The sequence below is a fragment of the Phyllostomus hastatus genome, unplaced genomic scaffold (assembly GCF_019186645.2).
Source record: "Phyllostomus hastatus isolate PE091 unplaced genomic scaffold, TTU_PhHast_1.1 phas_scaffold_21, whole genome shotgun sequence".
Taxonomy (NCBI): Eukaryota; Metazoa; Chordata; class Mammalia; order Chiroptera; family Phyllostomidae; genus Phyllostomus; species Phyllostomus hastatus.
The window spans coordinates 49471288-49487970 of NW_025334017.1; the positions used below are offsets into that span (position 1 = coordinate 49471288).

The window sequence follows — 16683 nt, forward strand, 5'->3', positions numbered from 1 at the left end:
GTGAGCATCACGTGGCAGTCTGTGGGTTCCCCTTCCCACTGTATTCAGTGCCAGCCCCTCTGCCAGCATTACACCAGGACTCTGCCCCTCTCCCATGGCCCATGCTGAAAGCCACAGAATATTGAGTTTATGGTGTTCTCTCTGGGCTGTGGTGGTGGGGGAGAAACAGGGAAGGGAACTAAAACCCAAGAAATACACCTTCCTTTAAAAAAGCATAAAAGAAAATAATAGTGGGTATTTATTATTGAAATCCACATAGTTTATGTAGACACTCTTCTTCACAAGCCTGGCACTGGTAGGACAGAAAGATCATTGTTCCTGGTCATGGGGGTGGGTATCCCCTTTTGGTGAATCCACCCCAGCAGGAACAGGGTGGGTCATGCTTAGGTCGTGTCCCTCATGCAGGAGAGGGTATGATGGGATCCTTGCTAATTGCCATCTCTGTGTATTGAATTCAGCTCTGGTTCTAAGAAAAGTGTGACCTCTGGGATCTGTTAGCACCCTTCCTTATGCTTATGCAGATGTAGATGTTTACCCCGTTCTCACCTTCAGTCTCACTGGACTCCCACCATTGGGCCCACTGGAATTTTGTCCTCTTGGGCCATTGTGGACAATATCTGGGAAGGGGTGGCCAGGAATGAACACTGTGCATGTCCATTATCCCATCAGTCTTGACCTCACAAACAAAAGTGTAAAGATACAGTAGGTACTAATTTCAAGATGGTGTCAGTGGTGTATTCAGCCCTTGGGACCCAGGTACAAGGAGAGTGCATTACGGAAGCTCCTGTGTTGCAGGCTTCATGAACGCCATATGCAGACTGGGTGCACTTGTCACAGAAGAAACTCGGTTCTTCTTGCCAATGCAGTAAAGGACTACAGATCAGCAAGTGTATTAGCGTGCAAACAGGGTTTGTTAGTGATACGTTCTCATGGAAGAGGACAGGTCTTGCTGAGACGGGAGTAAAAGGCAAGAAGTTGGGTGGCAAGAGCACCAGGTCCTTTGTCCTGAGGACTTATATAGTTCATGGGATGGGGGCAAAGAACTTACATATTGATTGACAGGTGCCAGCTTCCACAGGGGATGAGACCACTCAAACGTAGGTATGTGTGGGGGTCAGTAGCCCAAATCCTTATCTGGCTTCAGACCCCATTTGGTCATCTTGTCAAATAGATATGAGACAGGAGACAGTTAAAGTTAAAGCAGTCACCCAAAGTTATCTATAGGCTTTCTGTAAACATTAGGGACGCTTCATAAAACAGATAGTGGACAGAGGCATACAGTTAGCCAATTTTGTTTTATGGGCCCTTACCTTGAATGCTGTGGACCCCCTCCCATCTTCTAGGCCTTGGGATGAATAGTTTGAAAGCTTTTCTTTCCCAGATAGTGAAAATGATACCTAGAATTTCAACGTGTTAGCATGGGGTTTCTGGTGATGCTGGACCATCTGGCAATATAAATGGCCCAGGCTCAGGACTGCTGAGTTAGTGGGTGACACATGTCTTCCTCATCCTCCCTGCCTTGGCTTACCATCTATCCTACCTAACACCAGTGCGGGCAGATGTTGCTCCCAGTGTCATTTCTCAGCAAGGGGTGGGTGAGGGTCTTGTTTCACAGGGTATTTTCAGTACCACCCGCCTATGTTGAGGAGGCACTGAGGGTGCACAAGCTCAGTGAGAGGGTGGTAATCTGGAGGAAGGCACATCCTCCACCTCACACCTACCTCTCAGGGCAGTTGAGTCTATGTGGGGAAAGCAGTGGGGTCTGCTCAAACTGTGAATTTGGCTACAGCCCCCTACCCTGTCCTTATCTTCCTTTGTCCAGTGCTAAAGACCCAGAAGACAAGGGCACTGATGGCTGTTCAGGACTTGTGATCTCAGCGATTCACTCGCCAGATTCTGTCTGTGCTCACTCAACTTGGAATGTCAAACTGAAAGGCTGGAGTTCCCATTTCCAGTGTACAGGCTAGGAATCAGGCAGAGAAGTTGAGAATCTTGTCTTACACCCACTGTGGACTGATGTGGAATCTGTATGCTGTGCACCAGGAAATGCTGATCCTGAAGGGGCAGCAAGGAGAGTGAGGAAGACCAGGTGCCCAGACTGAGCCAGGCTCACATCTGTGCACAAGCATACATCCCTCCCTGCCGTTCACCCCTGAGGCTCCGGAGGTTGCAGGAAACTAGGAGAGCCAAGAGAAGCCAAGGGAGGAGGGTAGGGAGCCTATTAAGAGAAAAGGCCCCACTTCCCAGGAGTCAGGGGGAATACCCTTCTCTGGTGAGTCTGTCTCAAATCCCTGTCTCTGGGCAGTAACCAAAGTAGACTGACTCCAGGCTCACCGATCTGCAGGGGTTGAATTTCTGTGGCTGAGAGTAGGAGTTCTTTTTGGGTCTTCCCAAACTCTGCTTTCAGTGATGGGGGAATGAGGGATGTGGGCTTCATATTTGTATGGAGACAAAACTCTTTAGAAAGGCCATCAAAAAACCGTGAAAGAGATTGGTGCTGATATCCCCATATTACTCATGGAACTATTTGTCCATCTCATCTCTTATCATGAGACTGGAGGGTTTGTTTAATCAGTTACTTCTGTAGTTACAATCTTGGGGAAAGTAAGGGGCCACAGACTTCCTATGGCTGTTGATATGCAATTTAATGCTAATGACTCATTCAGTCAATGTGCAAACATAGGTCTTCTCCCCTGAGTGTGTCCTCTGGTGTCTCATGAGATCTAACTTGCATGTAAAGCCTCGTTTGCATTCCCTGCAAACATAGGTCTTCTCCCCAGAGTGTGTCCTCTGGTGTGGGATGAGATGTGACTTCCGTGTAAAGCTTTGCCCACACTCCCTGCAAACATAGGGCTTCTCTCCAGAGTGTGTCCTCTCGTGTGTGATGAGACCTGACTTCTGTGTAAAGCCTCGCCCACACTCCCTGCAAACATAGGGCTTCTCCCCAGAGTGTGTCCTTTGGTGTGTGATGAGATTTGACTTGCATGTAAAGCCTCGCTTGCACTCCCTGCAAACATAGGGTTTCTCCCCAGAGTGTGTCCTCTGGTGTGTAATAAGACCTGACTTGTATGTAAAGCCTCGCCCACACTCCCTGCAAACATAAGGATTCTCCCCAGAGTGTGTCCTCTGGTGTCTGAGGAGATTTGACTTCTGTGTAAAGCCTCGCCCACACTCCCTGCAAACATAGGGCTTCTCCCCTGAGTGTGTCCTCTGGTGTGTGATGAGATCTGACTTCCAGGTAAAGCCTCGCTTGCACTCCCTGCAAACATAGGGTTTCTCCCCTGAGTGTGTCCTCTGATGTCTGATGAGATGTGACTTCCGTGTAAAGCCTCGCCCACACTCCCTGCAAATATAGGGCTTCTCCCCAGAGTGTGTCCTCTGGTGTGTGATGAGAACTGACTTCCAGGTAAAGCCTCGCCCACACTCCCTGCAAATATAGGGCTTCTCCCCTGAGTGTGTCCTCTGGTGTGTGATGAGAACTGACTTCCAGGTAAAACCTCGCTTGCATTCCCTGCAAACATAGGGCTTCTCCCCAGAGTGTGTCCTCTGGTGTGTGATGAGAACTGACTTGTATGTAAAGCCTCGCTTGCACTCCCTGCAAACATAGGGCTTCTCCCCAGAGTGTGTCCTCTGGTGTATGATGAGACCTGACTTGTATGTAAAGCCTCGCTTGCACTCCCTGCAAACATAGGGCTTCTCCCCAGAGTGTGTCCTCTGGTGTGTGATGAGACCTGACTTCTGTGTAAAGCCTCGCTTGCACTCCTTGCAAACATAGGGCTTCTCCCCTGAGTGTGTCCTCTGGTGTGCGATGAGACTTGATTTCTGCGTAAAGCCTCGCTTGCACTCCCTGCAAACATAGGGTTTCTCCCCAGAGTGTGTCCTCTGGTGTGTGATGAGATGTGACTTCCAGGTAAAGCCTCGCCCACACTCCCTGCAAACATAGGGCTTCTCCCCTGAGTGTGTCCTCTGGTGTCTGATGAGACCTGACTTCTGTGTAAAGCCTCGCTTGCACTCCCTGCAAACATAGGGCTTCTCCCCTGAGTGTGTCCTCTGGTGTGTGATGAGATCTGACTTCTGTGTAAAGCCTCGTCCGCACTCCCTGCAAACATAGGGCTTCTCCCCTGAGTGTGTCCTCTGATGTCTGATGAGATTTGACTTCCGTGTAAATCCTCTCCCACACTCCCTGCAAACATAGGGCTTCTCCCCTGAGTGTGTCCTCTGGTGTGTGATGAGATGTGACCCATCACTGAAGCCTTGCCAACACCCTCCATGCTGGGTTGTTACAATTTTTGACATCCCATCTTTCACAAATACCTTGCCTGTGTCCTCTGGACTCTCTTTCTGGCCTCTGCAGGGCTCTTCCTCCATCATTCTCTCATGCTCACTAGAGGTCCTCATTCGTTCTTTGGAAGTTTGGAAAAAGAGTCTTGAGATTCTCCTCTGACTGATTCTTTTAAACAAAGGTTTGGACCTTTCTTTGACCTCTTGACCTTCAGCTTTATCATTCCAGCTGTGTGTACCAGTATGTTGCTGCTGCTGATTCTGATCCTCTGGACAAGGTTCCTCTGCTTGGAGGTGTTTTCTTGCAGATGTTCCCGGGAGAATCTGGGAGGGATGACTGAGTTTCACATGTTGGCTGAGGAATTTCTGACTGGAGAAGGCCAGAGAGCAAGAGGGACATGGGTGCACCTCTGGCGTTGGTTCTGCTGAAAGAGACAGGTTTGGTCAGGGCAGATGTTCATGAGAATGCCTGGGCCATATGACTTGTCTCCTGGTGAGACCTGTCCCATGAATCACTTACTGTGGCGACAACACAAGTTCCATCTCCCACAAAGTATCCACTTGCAGTCTATTTTCCTTTTCATTTTTATGAAGTGCATCTTCTTCAGAAATCCAGAAAGCCCACATTAAGGGTCTTTTCTAATATTGCCCGGACTAGGGATTTTCGAGGAGCATCAGAGGCCATTTTACTCCCTGTGTGGATGGAACTGCATTGACCTTTCCCTTTCATAGGTATTTTCTAAGTCATGTTAAAGAGGAAAGCCACAGGCCCCAACTAGGAACTGCTCCTCTGTTTTCCAAAACAGTAAAATAAAATGTCCTTCCTGCCCTTGCTTGTGCGGCTCAGTGGACTGAGTGCCAGCCTGCTAAGCAAGGAGTCGCAGGTTCAATTCCCAGTCAGGGCACATGCCTGGGTGTGGCCCAGGTCCCTAGTAGGGGGCGTGTGAGAGGCAACCACACACGGATGTTTCCCTCTCTTTCTCCATCTTCCCCTCTAAAAATAAATAAATAAAATCTTTAAAAAAATGTCCTTCCTCAAGCCTAATACCAAATATTTGTGCTTCATTTCATTCAGTGTTAGCTCATTTCAAATACACTGAGAAGTCGTGTTTCAAAATATTTCTCCAAACACACATCTTATACACCTGACTCCTGTTCCTCTTTGGCCAATGCACCATGCCACTTGGAGATGAAGTGATCTCTCAGGAGATTCCCCACCAGAGTTTATTTTCTAAAAATTAACAAAGTATAATCAGAACAGAGAACACACTTTCACTCATGAAAGTCCCCAGTGTCTCAACTCGGGTCATTGGCACTGCATTTCCAGGCTGCTAAGCACCTATCTGATCTCCGTTCTTACCCCCTATGCTGAGAGGAGACCTGAGTGACCCTCAGCCAGTTCAATGCCCCACCTCTTCTCTTCCCAGCACTAACTGTTCCCTCTGCCTGGAATCCTCTGCCTGCAGGTATTTTTGTATATGTTATCTCCTGAGGTGCCCTTCCCGGACCACCTGCCATACTGCACCTCCCCTCACACTGATCCCTAGGCAGTTGTCCTGGATTAGTTTTCTCCAAAGCACTAACTGCTGTGTAGTGTTATGCACATGCAAGCATGTGGGCCTGAGTTTCCCTCCTTCACCCGTCAGCTCCTCAAGAGCAGTGATTCTGATCCTCATGTTAATCTGTATTTCTAGGTCCCAGGACCCTGTGCCCACAGAGTAGGATCTCAGCTGACAATTCACTGAAATAATAAGCGAATGTGCCCTGCCTGAATGGTGTGGCTTAGTAGGTTGGGTGTTGTCCAAAAACTGAAAGGGTACAAGTTCGATTCCCAGTCAGGGCACATGCCAGGGTTGTGGACCAGTTGGGGACATACCATAGACAACCGATTAGTGTTTCCCTTGAACATTGATTTTTTTCCTCCCTCCTGTCTATTCTCTATGAAAATAAACCAAATCTTTTGTTAAAAGATTTGATTTATTTTCAGAAAAGGGGAAGGGAGGGAAGGTGAGGGAGAGAAACATCAATCTCTGGTTGTCTGTCACCTGCCCCCTACTGGGGACCTTGCTGAAACCTAGGCATGTGCTACAACTGGGAATCAAACTGGTGACCCCTTGGTTCACAGGCTGACACTCAATCCACTGAGCCACATCAGCCAGTGCAAAATTTTTAAAAAATAATGAATGCCTATAAGAAATGTTTTATTTAGAAGTATGGAGGAAAGTTAAGAAGAAACAGCTACAAAAGTGGCAGAGAAACTGCATTGGTGAGAGAACTGGTTAGTGCTTGAAAACTGTTCTTTTTTGCCTCTTAGCCTTTCAACACTATATGTGGTTGTATATTTTGTGCATGAAATATTTTTAAAATAAAAAAATATAAAAATTTTGCCTAAGAGCCAAAGGCATGTGAATGAATTGTGAATTTCTGAAGCATTTGAGTTGAAACTTTACTGACTTTAGTGTGGTTTTACCCTACTTAAGAGTTGGATCATGAATATTTCTATGGAGATTTCTCTTTTCTTTCTGTTTTGAAGAACAGTGGTGCCCACCTGTCCTGGCCACGAGCTCTCTCTTCCACTTGCTGCCCCACTTGCTGCTCAGCTCCTGGCCATACTCGTCCCCAAACCAGACCAGCAGCTCACAGCCCGGACTGATGACCCGGCAGGTTCGGTAGAAAATCTGCCTTTGGTATTGAAAGGCCACCAGGTTCTGCTCTTCATCATCCCGGGCACAGTTCACATACCTGGGATTGAGGCAGAGGAAGGGAAAGAAAACCACAGTGGTGAGGTCCCACTACCTGTTACATCCATGTCCAGCTCCTCACTGATTCTTAAGGCCCTCAGGCTCTGGTGTTACCCACTGTCCCTCATGCTCCCAGGGAACCTTTGTTCAGTGTCTGAGCGTCCGTCAGCATGTCATGTGAATTCCTGCCTCCAAATCCTGCTTGCAGTGCTAATGCTGCCTAACACGATTTTCTAAAACCCTGTTCTAGACTTAACCTCCACCTGACTGACCATAACATCCAGTGACCTCTGGGTTCTCCAAACTCTAAATCAAGTTGTCTCACACCACAGAACCTGGTGCTTGATCTAGGGCTCTGCTTCTAAATTAGCTCACCAGTTATCCAGTACTCAGCCCACATCTGTTTTCTCTTGAGAGGCCTTTCTGCAACCCCCATACACTTTATTTAGGGTGCCATTCACTTGGCTGGCCCGAGGTGACCATAGAAATTGCAGGTCTTTTTGTCTTAGTAAAATAAAACAGAACAGTAGTAGTTGATTCACATTGTTATCCTTGATAAAAGAGAGCCCCTCTTAGGAAAGGGGCACATGGCCATTCCTTTTCAGGCCTCAGAACCCAGCTCTAGTTAGAAGGCAGGCCGGGATGGTTTGCTGCCCTCACAGGTTCAGGCCACCCTTGGTTTGTGGTATCTTGACACGGTGCACTTCTTGGAAATTATAGTTAAATGCTTCTAAAAGCAATTTTTTTTATGTCTGTCTGCAAGAAGTCCACCATAAGGACAGGGGGTTGTGTGATCTGTTTAAGTAATGTATTCCTTCATTTAAACTGGAATAAATTAAGTGTTTAATTAATGTTCATTTGATAAGTTAAAGTGTAATCCAGTGTCTCTGGTGAATCTAGGCTCTTCAAGGTCCTTTCCAGTGCCCATGTTGTGTCTAGCAGAGAGCTTTATATTTTGAGGACATATGCTATACTTTTTCCCTCAATGTCCCCTGAAATGAAAGAACACTGTATGGAGAGAAAGAGGAACAAAGGATTACGGGAGACCACTGAGGGAGGCAGGATGAGAGGGAAAGATATATGGGCTTGGGGGGGATGAGAGTCCCCTCTGGCACCCAGTGACCTGTTGACCTCACCTCATCCAGTTGGCCCAGGATCTGTCTTTTCCATCCACATACTCATAGCAGTTTCTCCCTTTGGTGATCTGTGTTTCAGAAAAGAAGTTAAAAGACTTTTTATTCTTTTTGTGGGGAGGTAATAGTCAGAAGAATTATTTTACTCTACTGTCATCAAAGCTCTTCCATCGAGCATGGGGATTCAACTGCCAACTGTGACCACATGATATTGGTCTTACTCATCTTCTACACATCTGAGTCTACCTGTCCAGTCAGGGCAGGAGCCCCACAAAGGAGGAGACACTCTTTTGTGTCTGCACCACTTTGCTCCCGCTCACCTTCTGATCCTTAAACAGGAGCTCTGTGTTCATGTAAAGTCCAGTCAGTACACAGAGCTAACCATATTGTCCCCTCCATGTCTAGCATGTAGGTGAGGTCCAAGTCTCAGTAGGAATATGAGAAGCCAGAGGACAGTGGAAGAGGTAGATAGTTCTCACCAGCCAGGAGTATCTGCTCTTGGCTGCCTCTCCATCTTCTGTGATGTGTCCTTCATAAGGGCCAAAGTGCAGACCCACTGGCAAGTCTGCTGCCTCATTCCACACTCCAAGCCCAGCCTCAGGGATGCATGATGGCCCGATTCTCAACCCAGGGGGCAGGGTGAGGGCTGAGCGGTGGGGATGCCCCTTGTCCACTGCAGTGTCCTTTACAAATGTAGGTGGCCCATGCACAGCACAGCTGTTGATGAAGAAGTTCTGACACTTCTCACAATCTGGAGGTGAGAGCAACAGGGGTTAGGGAAGGTATAGCACGTGTTCCTGGACACAAAGAGCTCCAGAGGGAGTCCCACAGTCACATCATTGAGACTCAATCCTGTACTCCAGGTCACTAGAGGAAGGGGATGATTTGGGTCCAAAGGACTAGATGAAATTATTGTATCACAATAAGCTTCTTAGTGAGGGTCACTTACAAAGGTAGTCATCATCCTGGGGCTCGTTGACCTCTTGGTACACATGGCCCTTTCTTTCTTGTAGGATGCACACCTTCATGTCCATCTCCTTTTTCCTGGGTTCTGATTTGGAGAAGGCCAGGTAAGTAAGTGAGGTTGGTGAGGTCTAGAGTGTTAGTTCCCATTTTGTCAGATAACACAATCTCCTCCCATCAAATGATTACCTGTCCATTTGCGTACTCTGGTATTTTATTCCATTAACTCTTGGTTCAAAAGACTAAGACTCTAACTACAGATGACTGATTCAATTTTAGTTTCTAGATTTTCCCATTACCAGCCAATCTTTCCCATTTTACTTGCCAATCTTTAATCATTCATAAAATATTTATGGAGAGCACATTACATTTTAGGCCTAGGCACACAACACCAATAAAGTGTGGTTGCTATTATCACAGATGGATTTATTGGACAACTTGTATGTGTCACCTGTTTTAAATTCAATTTAATATTTTCAAACAATATATGAGTGATGTTTCCTTATCTTCACTTTACATATTCAGTAGCTCAGAGAATTTATAGGATTTTCCCAAAGGTCCAGTGGTTAACTTCAGTCCTCAGCTTATCCCAGCTTAAATCCAGGCCTACCCAAAGTCCACCCCACATACCTAGGTCATACTTATCAGCCCTTCTATAGGACTTAGAGGAACTAAAGCTTCCAAATTATTTTCTCTTACCCAATTTTTGTGTAGTGTGCTTTTCAAAGGGACATGCTTCTCCAGGAGGGGACATTGGTTTCTGGGCATGTTCTGAGTCATTTGCAGTCATCCAATTTGCTGTTCCTGACAATTCCTTCAAACTATATTCCTTGCTTAATGGCACCTTGGATGTTGCCTTCAATGTAAGAGTCACATATTAAAAGATAACATGTATTTATTGTTTTAAGGGTTATTATATATTTTACATGCATGTCTTTAATACTTTAACCCTTGGAAATACCTAGAGAGTATGAATATCACAGGGGATAGGGCCAATGTGGGTAATGAATCCAAGATTAGACCCCATGCCTATGGTCCTTTTCTTTCAACTGTCTCTATAATATTGAGAGTGAGGGATATGGGGAAGAGAATAAAGAAATAAATGGCAGAAACATATCTGGACAATAAATAAAATGGTGATCAAGTCTGCAATACCTTGGAAAGAATATTTGTACTTAGATTAGCTGGTTCCCACCAATTGTTTGAATAAGGCTGTACCAGTAGCTAGTTGTCTTTAGTGTCCTGATATATAACATACCCATTTTTAATGTTACAGTGAACATGCAATTAAATAATGTTCAACAAAGTGTCCTGTGAATTATGTAATACAGCATGAATGTTCTGCTATCAATTTACCCCTCAGCTCTCTCCATATTTCAGTCTCACAGAAATTACCTTCGGCGTTCATTAATCATCTAGTTCATTTTGTAATCATGAAATCATTCACTCAGCAAACATTCAGGGGGCCCTCAGGAGCCCTAATCTGGGCCTGAGACCTCTGAGAAGACCTAGGTATGGACCAGGCTCACAAAGAGCTCCTAACACAGAGGTAGGCAGGCTGAACAAATGATTCAAAACAGGATGAGAGTGGCCTCATTAGAGCTCAGACAGAGAACCTGTTACCTCACCCTATAAAAAAGGGCATTTGGAATGAGTTCCAGACAGATGAGTTTCTGTTGAGGAATGTGTAACCTATATGAAGCCCTTAAGTCATTTTACTATTTGTTGTTTCTCAATCATCAAACCTGAAGCTCCTCACGGGTGGGAGATGCTCTTTGATTAGGGTGGGAGGCTATGATCCAGGGATTTTACATTTTTCTTCACCTGGGGCCATCCTCTGTTCCAACTGCCTACACATTATATGCTTTCTGTAGTCAGAGGGTATAGTGCATCTCTCACTTCAGCAAAGCAGAGAAGAACTTTGGTTGAAACCATCAGTCAGATGAATGATGTAATGACATGTATAAGACAATGTAAACTTTAGAAAACTCTGCAAGTTTTATTTTTTAATTTAAAGATTTTGTTTATTTTTTTTTGAGAGAGGGGAAGGCAGGGAGAAAGAGGGAGAGAAACATCGAAGTGAGAGATGTTTCAGTGACCAGTCACTTCTCACAAATACCCGCATTGGGAACCTGGCCCACAACCCAGGCATGCGCTCTGACCAGGAATCAAACGGGTGATCTTTTGCTTTGCAGGATGACACCCAAGCAATTCACACTGGCCAGGGAAAAACTGAAAGTTTTAATGAGTTTGTAAGTGGTTTAGAGAAGAAACTATGGATTAGACTGCACAACCACTGATACTGTGATCTTAGACATATAGTCAAACATTTCTATATCTCTGAAAGATCACTTTCCTCATTGTAAATGGTGACAGTTACAGTACCTTCCTCATCAGGTGGTTGTATGTATGAGTGAGTTAATTCACATAGAATTCTTAAAGTCTGAAACATTGTGAGAATGAAACAAATGGTAGTTACTATTGCTGCTGTAGTTGTCAACCATTAAGATGATGATGAGCCCTGGCTGGTGTGGCTCAGTGGACTGAGCACTGGCCTGCAGACTGAAAGGTCACCAGTTCCATTCCCGGTCAGGGCACATGCCTGGGCTGTGGACCAGGTCCCCCACTTGGGGGTGTGGGAGAGGTAACCTCTTCATATTTCTCTCCCTTTCTTTCTCCCTCCATTCCCCTCTCTAGAAAATTGATAGATAAAATCTTTAAAAAAAGATGATAATGTTGGACAGTGTGTAGAAGAGACCAGGAAAGGAAGGCGGCAGTTCCTAAGATACTTTCTGCATTTCCCTGCTCTTACCTGCATTTCTATCTGTGAGGAAAATTTTGTTGTCAACAGAATTTGGGAAATACTCACGTTCTGGTGTTTACTGTGTTCTCTTCTGAAGGCCACCCAAGGTTTCACTGAAAGATGACAAGAAATCAGTGTTTTGGTTGGTAAATGTTTCCAGAATCTGGAGATTCTTATTAGGGACACAGAATTCTGAATGAGAGTGTGGCAGGAAAAGAAAACCCCATGAAAAAGCTTCTATGCTCTGCAGCTTCTTTGATAAGCAGTGCTCTCTGTACCACCTGCAAAATTTCAACAGTGCCTTTTGTTTTAATGTGACAGGACATAGCTGAGCAGTAGCTATTTTTAGGTAGGAACTGACCAGCAGCTGTTCCCAAGGCAACAGTTATCTCAAGGCCAAAACACTAACCTTCACTTCTGCTTCTGTATGCTTGCTTGTAGCAGTTGTTTCCCCCCTCCCTTTTTGCCTTGTAACAAGTATTTAAAGGAAACTCCAGCTTAAGCTCTTTGCTCAGAATTTGGGTAGTTAACCCCTCTGAGCCCGCACGTAATAAAAGTTTGTGCCTCGCCATCTTTCCCGAGTGTGAGTTATTTTCTGTAACAAGAGTAGTCCAAGAACAATCCCAGGATGATTGGAAAATGTTTTCTGATGTATCATTAAGGCCAATGCTTCTATTTGGGCCATCCACTAATTTCATTAGAATGATAACAAAATAGACAAAGTGTCATCTATGCTTCACCCTTTGTTCATAAAGTATTACGTTTATTAAAAAATAAATTGGCCTCTCCTGACAAAAATGTAATAAAAGTAACTGCGCACAAAACTCCATGTCTTCCACATAACCCTTTCTCCGTCCTCTTTTCTTCATTCAAACTGGCCTTGTCCTAGCTGAGGGCACCAGGACCACCCGGCCTCCTTTCTCTGGTATCCTCCCCCCTGGGCACATACCGGCCACCCACGCCCTTCCTCAGTCATTAGACTCCGGTCAGCACCCACAGTCTGTCGACCACAGAAACAGAATTCCAGTCACATTAAAGATCACATCTTGACCTCAGCCGTGTTTCGACCCCAGACCCATGAAAGTGGACCGACCCCACCCTCCGAACACTCATGATACTGGACAGAACATGGGGCCACATCAGGAAATGATCCGGTGATCAACCCCTCCCGACCCTGGCCCTCCCCCACTCCCGTCATCACCACGGTTAACACTGTTCCCGTTCGTCTCCATGTAGGCCATTGCGCGGCCAGGTGTGGGGACCCTCCTCACCGGCCAGACCCGCCTCCCTCTCTTGTGCTGACGACTCTTCTGAATTAGTTATTTCTCTCTCACTTTATGTTCTTACACATTCACTGCTTACTAATGCGTCTATAAATATAGACGATTACGTTGCCTACGTGAAAGTTGACGGGAACAGCCCCTCACTGTACGACACACTGTTGTGCATCTTGCTTGTTCGCTGCACCAGCAAACCTGTTCCCTGGTTACGTTCTGAGATGCCGCCCGACCCACACCAGGTCCGAGCCGGGAGGGCAGCGCTGGCTCCTCCTGCTGCTCACCTTGCTGCCTCGGAGCCCGTTCTTCATCCGAGTCTTCACGGTCCCCCTCCTGGAGCTCCGTGGCCCGCCTGCGGCGGTGACACAGGAAAGTCCGGTCGAGGGACCTGGAGACCTGGAAAGAGACAAGACCTTTGTCCTGAAAGCAGAGAGCGTGGGGGAGGGACAAGCCCCAGGAAACCCGTCGGACTGGCTCCGATGGGACGGGAGAGTCTGCAGCGAGTTGCCGTGAGCCCCGCACCCTCGTCAGCGCTGGCCCCGCTCTGACTGAAGGAGCAAACTCCCCCCATCGGTGTCCATGCGGGAGGGAGCTGCAGGCGGATGGAGCCCCCTGAGCCGGGGCCAGCCCAGTGCCTGCGGGGTCTCCAGGCCCCTGGGCCCAGGGCGTGCGCCTGGCTGGTGAGCCCGTCCGAGTTCCTCTTCAGGTCCCGGTACCGGCCTTTCTCCCCGACGGCAGGGCGCCCAGAGAGGGGGACAGAGGGGCTGGATGAGCCGAGCTGCCCGCAGGCCCGCCTGCGGGGGCGCCCTGGTTCCCGACCCCCCCCCCCCTCCGCGCGCCGCCTCAGGGCAGGCTCCGGAGGCCGCCTGAGGAGCCCGTCAGCCGGGCGGGCCTGTGGCAGCGCAGGAACCGCGCTTCTCCCGGGGAAGGGCCGGGAGGCGCCCCGGGGTCCGGAGAAGCCCGCGCGAGGCGCAGGCGCAGTGTCCGGCAGGCAGACCGCCGTCTCTCGGGCTGAGAGGCTCGGGGTCCCTCAGGACTCGATCTGCGTCTTCCGGGCGGAGGACACTCAGCGTCCCGGGGGAGAGGGTCAGACCGCCGCGGCTGAGGGGAGTCGGGGCGTCTCACGAGGGGCGTCCGGGTCCCCTCCACTGAGTCGGTTTCCAGGACGACGGCATTCGGGGTCTCTGCGTTTGGGGAGATTTGGTCTTCCCGGGCGGGCGGGCTGCAGGAAGGGCGCCCCGAGCCGAGGGGACCTGGGGTTCCAGGCTGTTTGGGGGTCTGAGCGTTGGGGGTCAGGAGACGTGGGGTCCTCCGGGTTAGCGGGCGCGCCCCTCGGTGCTGAAGGGGTTTGGGGCCCCTCGGGATGAGGGCATCTGGGGTCTCTCTGGCTGGGCTTGGAAGGTCTCGGGCTGAGGGTTCCCCAGGGCAGGGCTCCCCGCTTACCGGTCAGTCTCCCGGGGCCCCTGCCGCGCTGCCCACCTCTGCGGAGCGTCCTCTCCGGGCTCCTGGGCTTCCCGCCCTGTGGAGGAGCCTCCATCCTGGATAGCCGCGTGGGCACAATCCGCCAATCAGAGCTGCTATCCCAGGGCCCTGTCCACCAATGGGCGGTCAGAAGAAGCTGAAAGGGCGGGGCAGAGGGGCGGAGCCCCCTGGGTGCGGGACTGGCCAGCGGAAGACCCGCCCCACCCCGTGGGGATTGGCTACCCTGGGTCTCCCCGAGCGCCAGTCGCTCAGCCTGCAGCTCCGTGGCTCGTTTTCCCGCAGCAGGTGAGGGGTCCGCCTCGCAGGAGCTGAGAGTCCCTAGCCGGCGCTGGACCTCCGGGTGGATGTGGCCCTCCTGCCGCCTGACAGAGTGTCTTTGTTCCTCCAGACTGTGGTCGGGATCCCCAACTTACATGTAGCCCAGTCCGTGCCCCCCCACCCCCACCTTTTCAAACCCACTTTCAGCTAGAGCTGCCTAAGCAGTGAGGATGCGGTCAAGACTGCATTGCATTCCGTGGAAACTTCAGTCAGTAAATTTTGAGCACGCAATTCATAGACACAAAATAAGTCCCAGAGGGCCCAAACATTTAAACACAACAAATAGAATAATAAGTATACTGGAAAACACACTGGGAGAATTTCATGTCTCAAGGAAGTGGTGGTTACGATTGATAGGTGTGTTTAACTCAGGTGTAAAAACATTTCAGAAATAGGAAGACGAGATAAAACCAAACAAAACTAAATAAATGTAGAAATGCTGGAAAAACCTACAAGTATTTTGCATAAAAATAACGTAAAATGTGAGTACAGTGGTCCACAGAGCAGGGTCAGTTTCGCTGCTACTGGCTTTCACGGAATAAAGTGGGAAGAGTGATTCTGGTTCTTACCTCGTTTTGAGCACGTAAATATAACTTGATTTCCATGGATCTGAAATGAGCCAATTAACTGTAATTATTACTGTGAAATTGCATAAAGGGAAATCTCAATGAAGTGGAGTTGGGGGTCAGTAGGGGTGCTGTCACATAGCATCACCTGGGGTCAATTACAGGAAAAATTGTCTGTCTCACAGGCCCCAACATGAAGATACTGTGTGCTCCTAGGAGGAGCCGACTCCCCAGCACCTCAGCCAGAGAGAAACCATCCTCACCCTGAACTGACACTTTTCTGCAATGCACTTTCATTTGAAGTGACCCTTCCCAACTTCCTCCTTTCTCCCTGTAAAATACATTCCTCTCCTTTACTTGTGGAGCTGGCCTATGATTTTTGCTACAGCTTCCTTGCCCTAAATTGCAATTTTTTATTGTTTCCGAATAAACGGCTTATCTGCTGGTAAAATAACTGACTGCTATATTTTTAAGGTAGACATAATTTGGTTGCCTGTATGGGGATCCAGAGGACTCCTGACATGTCTGAGGCTGATGAGCAATCAGGTGCAGTGTCCATGCTCTGAAAGATTCCGGGAAGGGTCCTTTGGTGCAGACTCCCCAGTGATCATTTTGAGAATACCCATCCAGAAATAACACCCTCATACCCTGTGATCCAGAAATTCTACTTTTCAAAATTTTCTCCTAGTAGCCCTGGCCTGGTAGTTCAGTTGGTTAGAGTGTTCTGCGTATATGCCAAGGTGGTCAGTTCCTTCTCCAGTCAGGGCACATACAAGAAGCAACCAATGAATGAATACATAAGAGGACCAACTAACTCTCTCTCTCTTTCAAATTAATAAATGAAAAGAAAAGCATGAAAAATTCCCCCCAGTTATGCTTCCCTGTGTATGAAATGAAGTATGTTTAACATATTTTATCCAACACACAATAACATATAATTTTTAAGATTTCAGTAGAAGAGAATTTGTTAAATTATGGTTTGCTCACACTGTAAAATATTGTAGAACATTAAAAATGGGTGAGAATATATATTTCACTGAAGAAATAAAACGTAGTAAGGTGGTTCTAATGGATTTTTTAAAAGATTTTATTTATTTATTTTTAGAGAGGGAAGTGGGG

The 16683-nt window shown here is 47.8% G+C and overlaps 1 protein-coding gene across 3 annotated transcripts; it reads right to left on the minus strand.

Moving 5' to 3' along the window:
- Positions 1-244: 244 nt before the first annotated feature.
- LOC123833144 (histone-lysine N-methyltransferase PRDM9-like) lies at positions 245-14736 on the minus strand. Of its 3 annotated transcripts, none has more exons than XM_045861247.1 (9): positions 14642-14736; positions 13483-13594; positions 11988-12034; positions 9818-9974; positions 9105-9206; positions 8635-8906; positions 8159-8226; positions 6830-7023; positions 245-4703 (listed from the first exon to the last, which is right to left on the minus strand). In XM_045861247.1, the coding sequence occupies exons 4-9, from the start codon at positions 9906-9908 to the stop codon at positions 2659-2661; spliced, it is 2772 nt and encodes a 923-aa protein (XP_045717203.1). In that variant the 5' UTR covers positions 9909-9974; positions 11988-12034; positions 13483-13594; positions 14642-14736; the 3' UTR covers positions 245-2658. The 3 variants fall into 3 exon arrangements, with proteins under 3 accessions (XP_045717203.1, XP_045717202.1, XP_045717204.1); XM_045861246.1 differs by having other exon boundaries at positions 245-4706; XM_045861248.1 differs by lacking the exons at positions 8635-8906; positions 9105-9206; positions 9818-9974; ... (1 more) ...; positions 13483-13594; positions 14642-14736 and adding an exon at positions 8476-8512 and having other exon boundaries at positions 245-4706.
- Positions 14737-16683: the final 1947 nt, after the last annotated feature.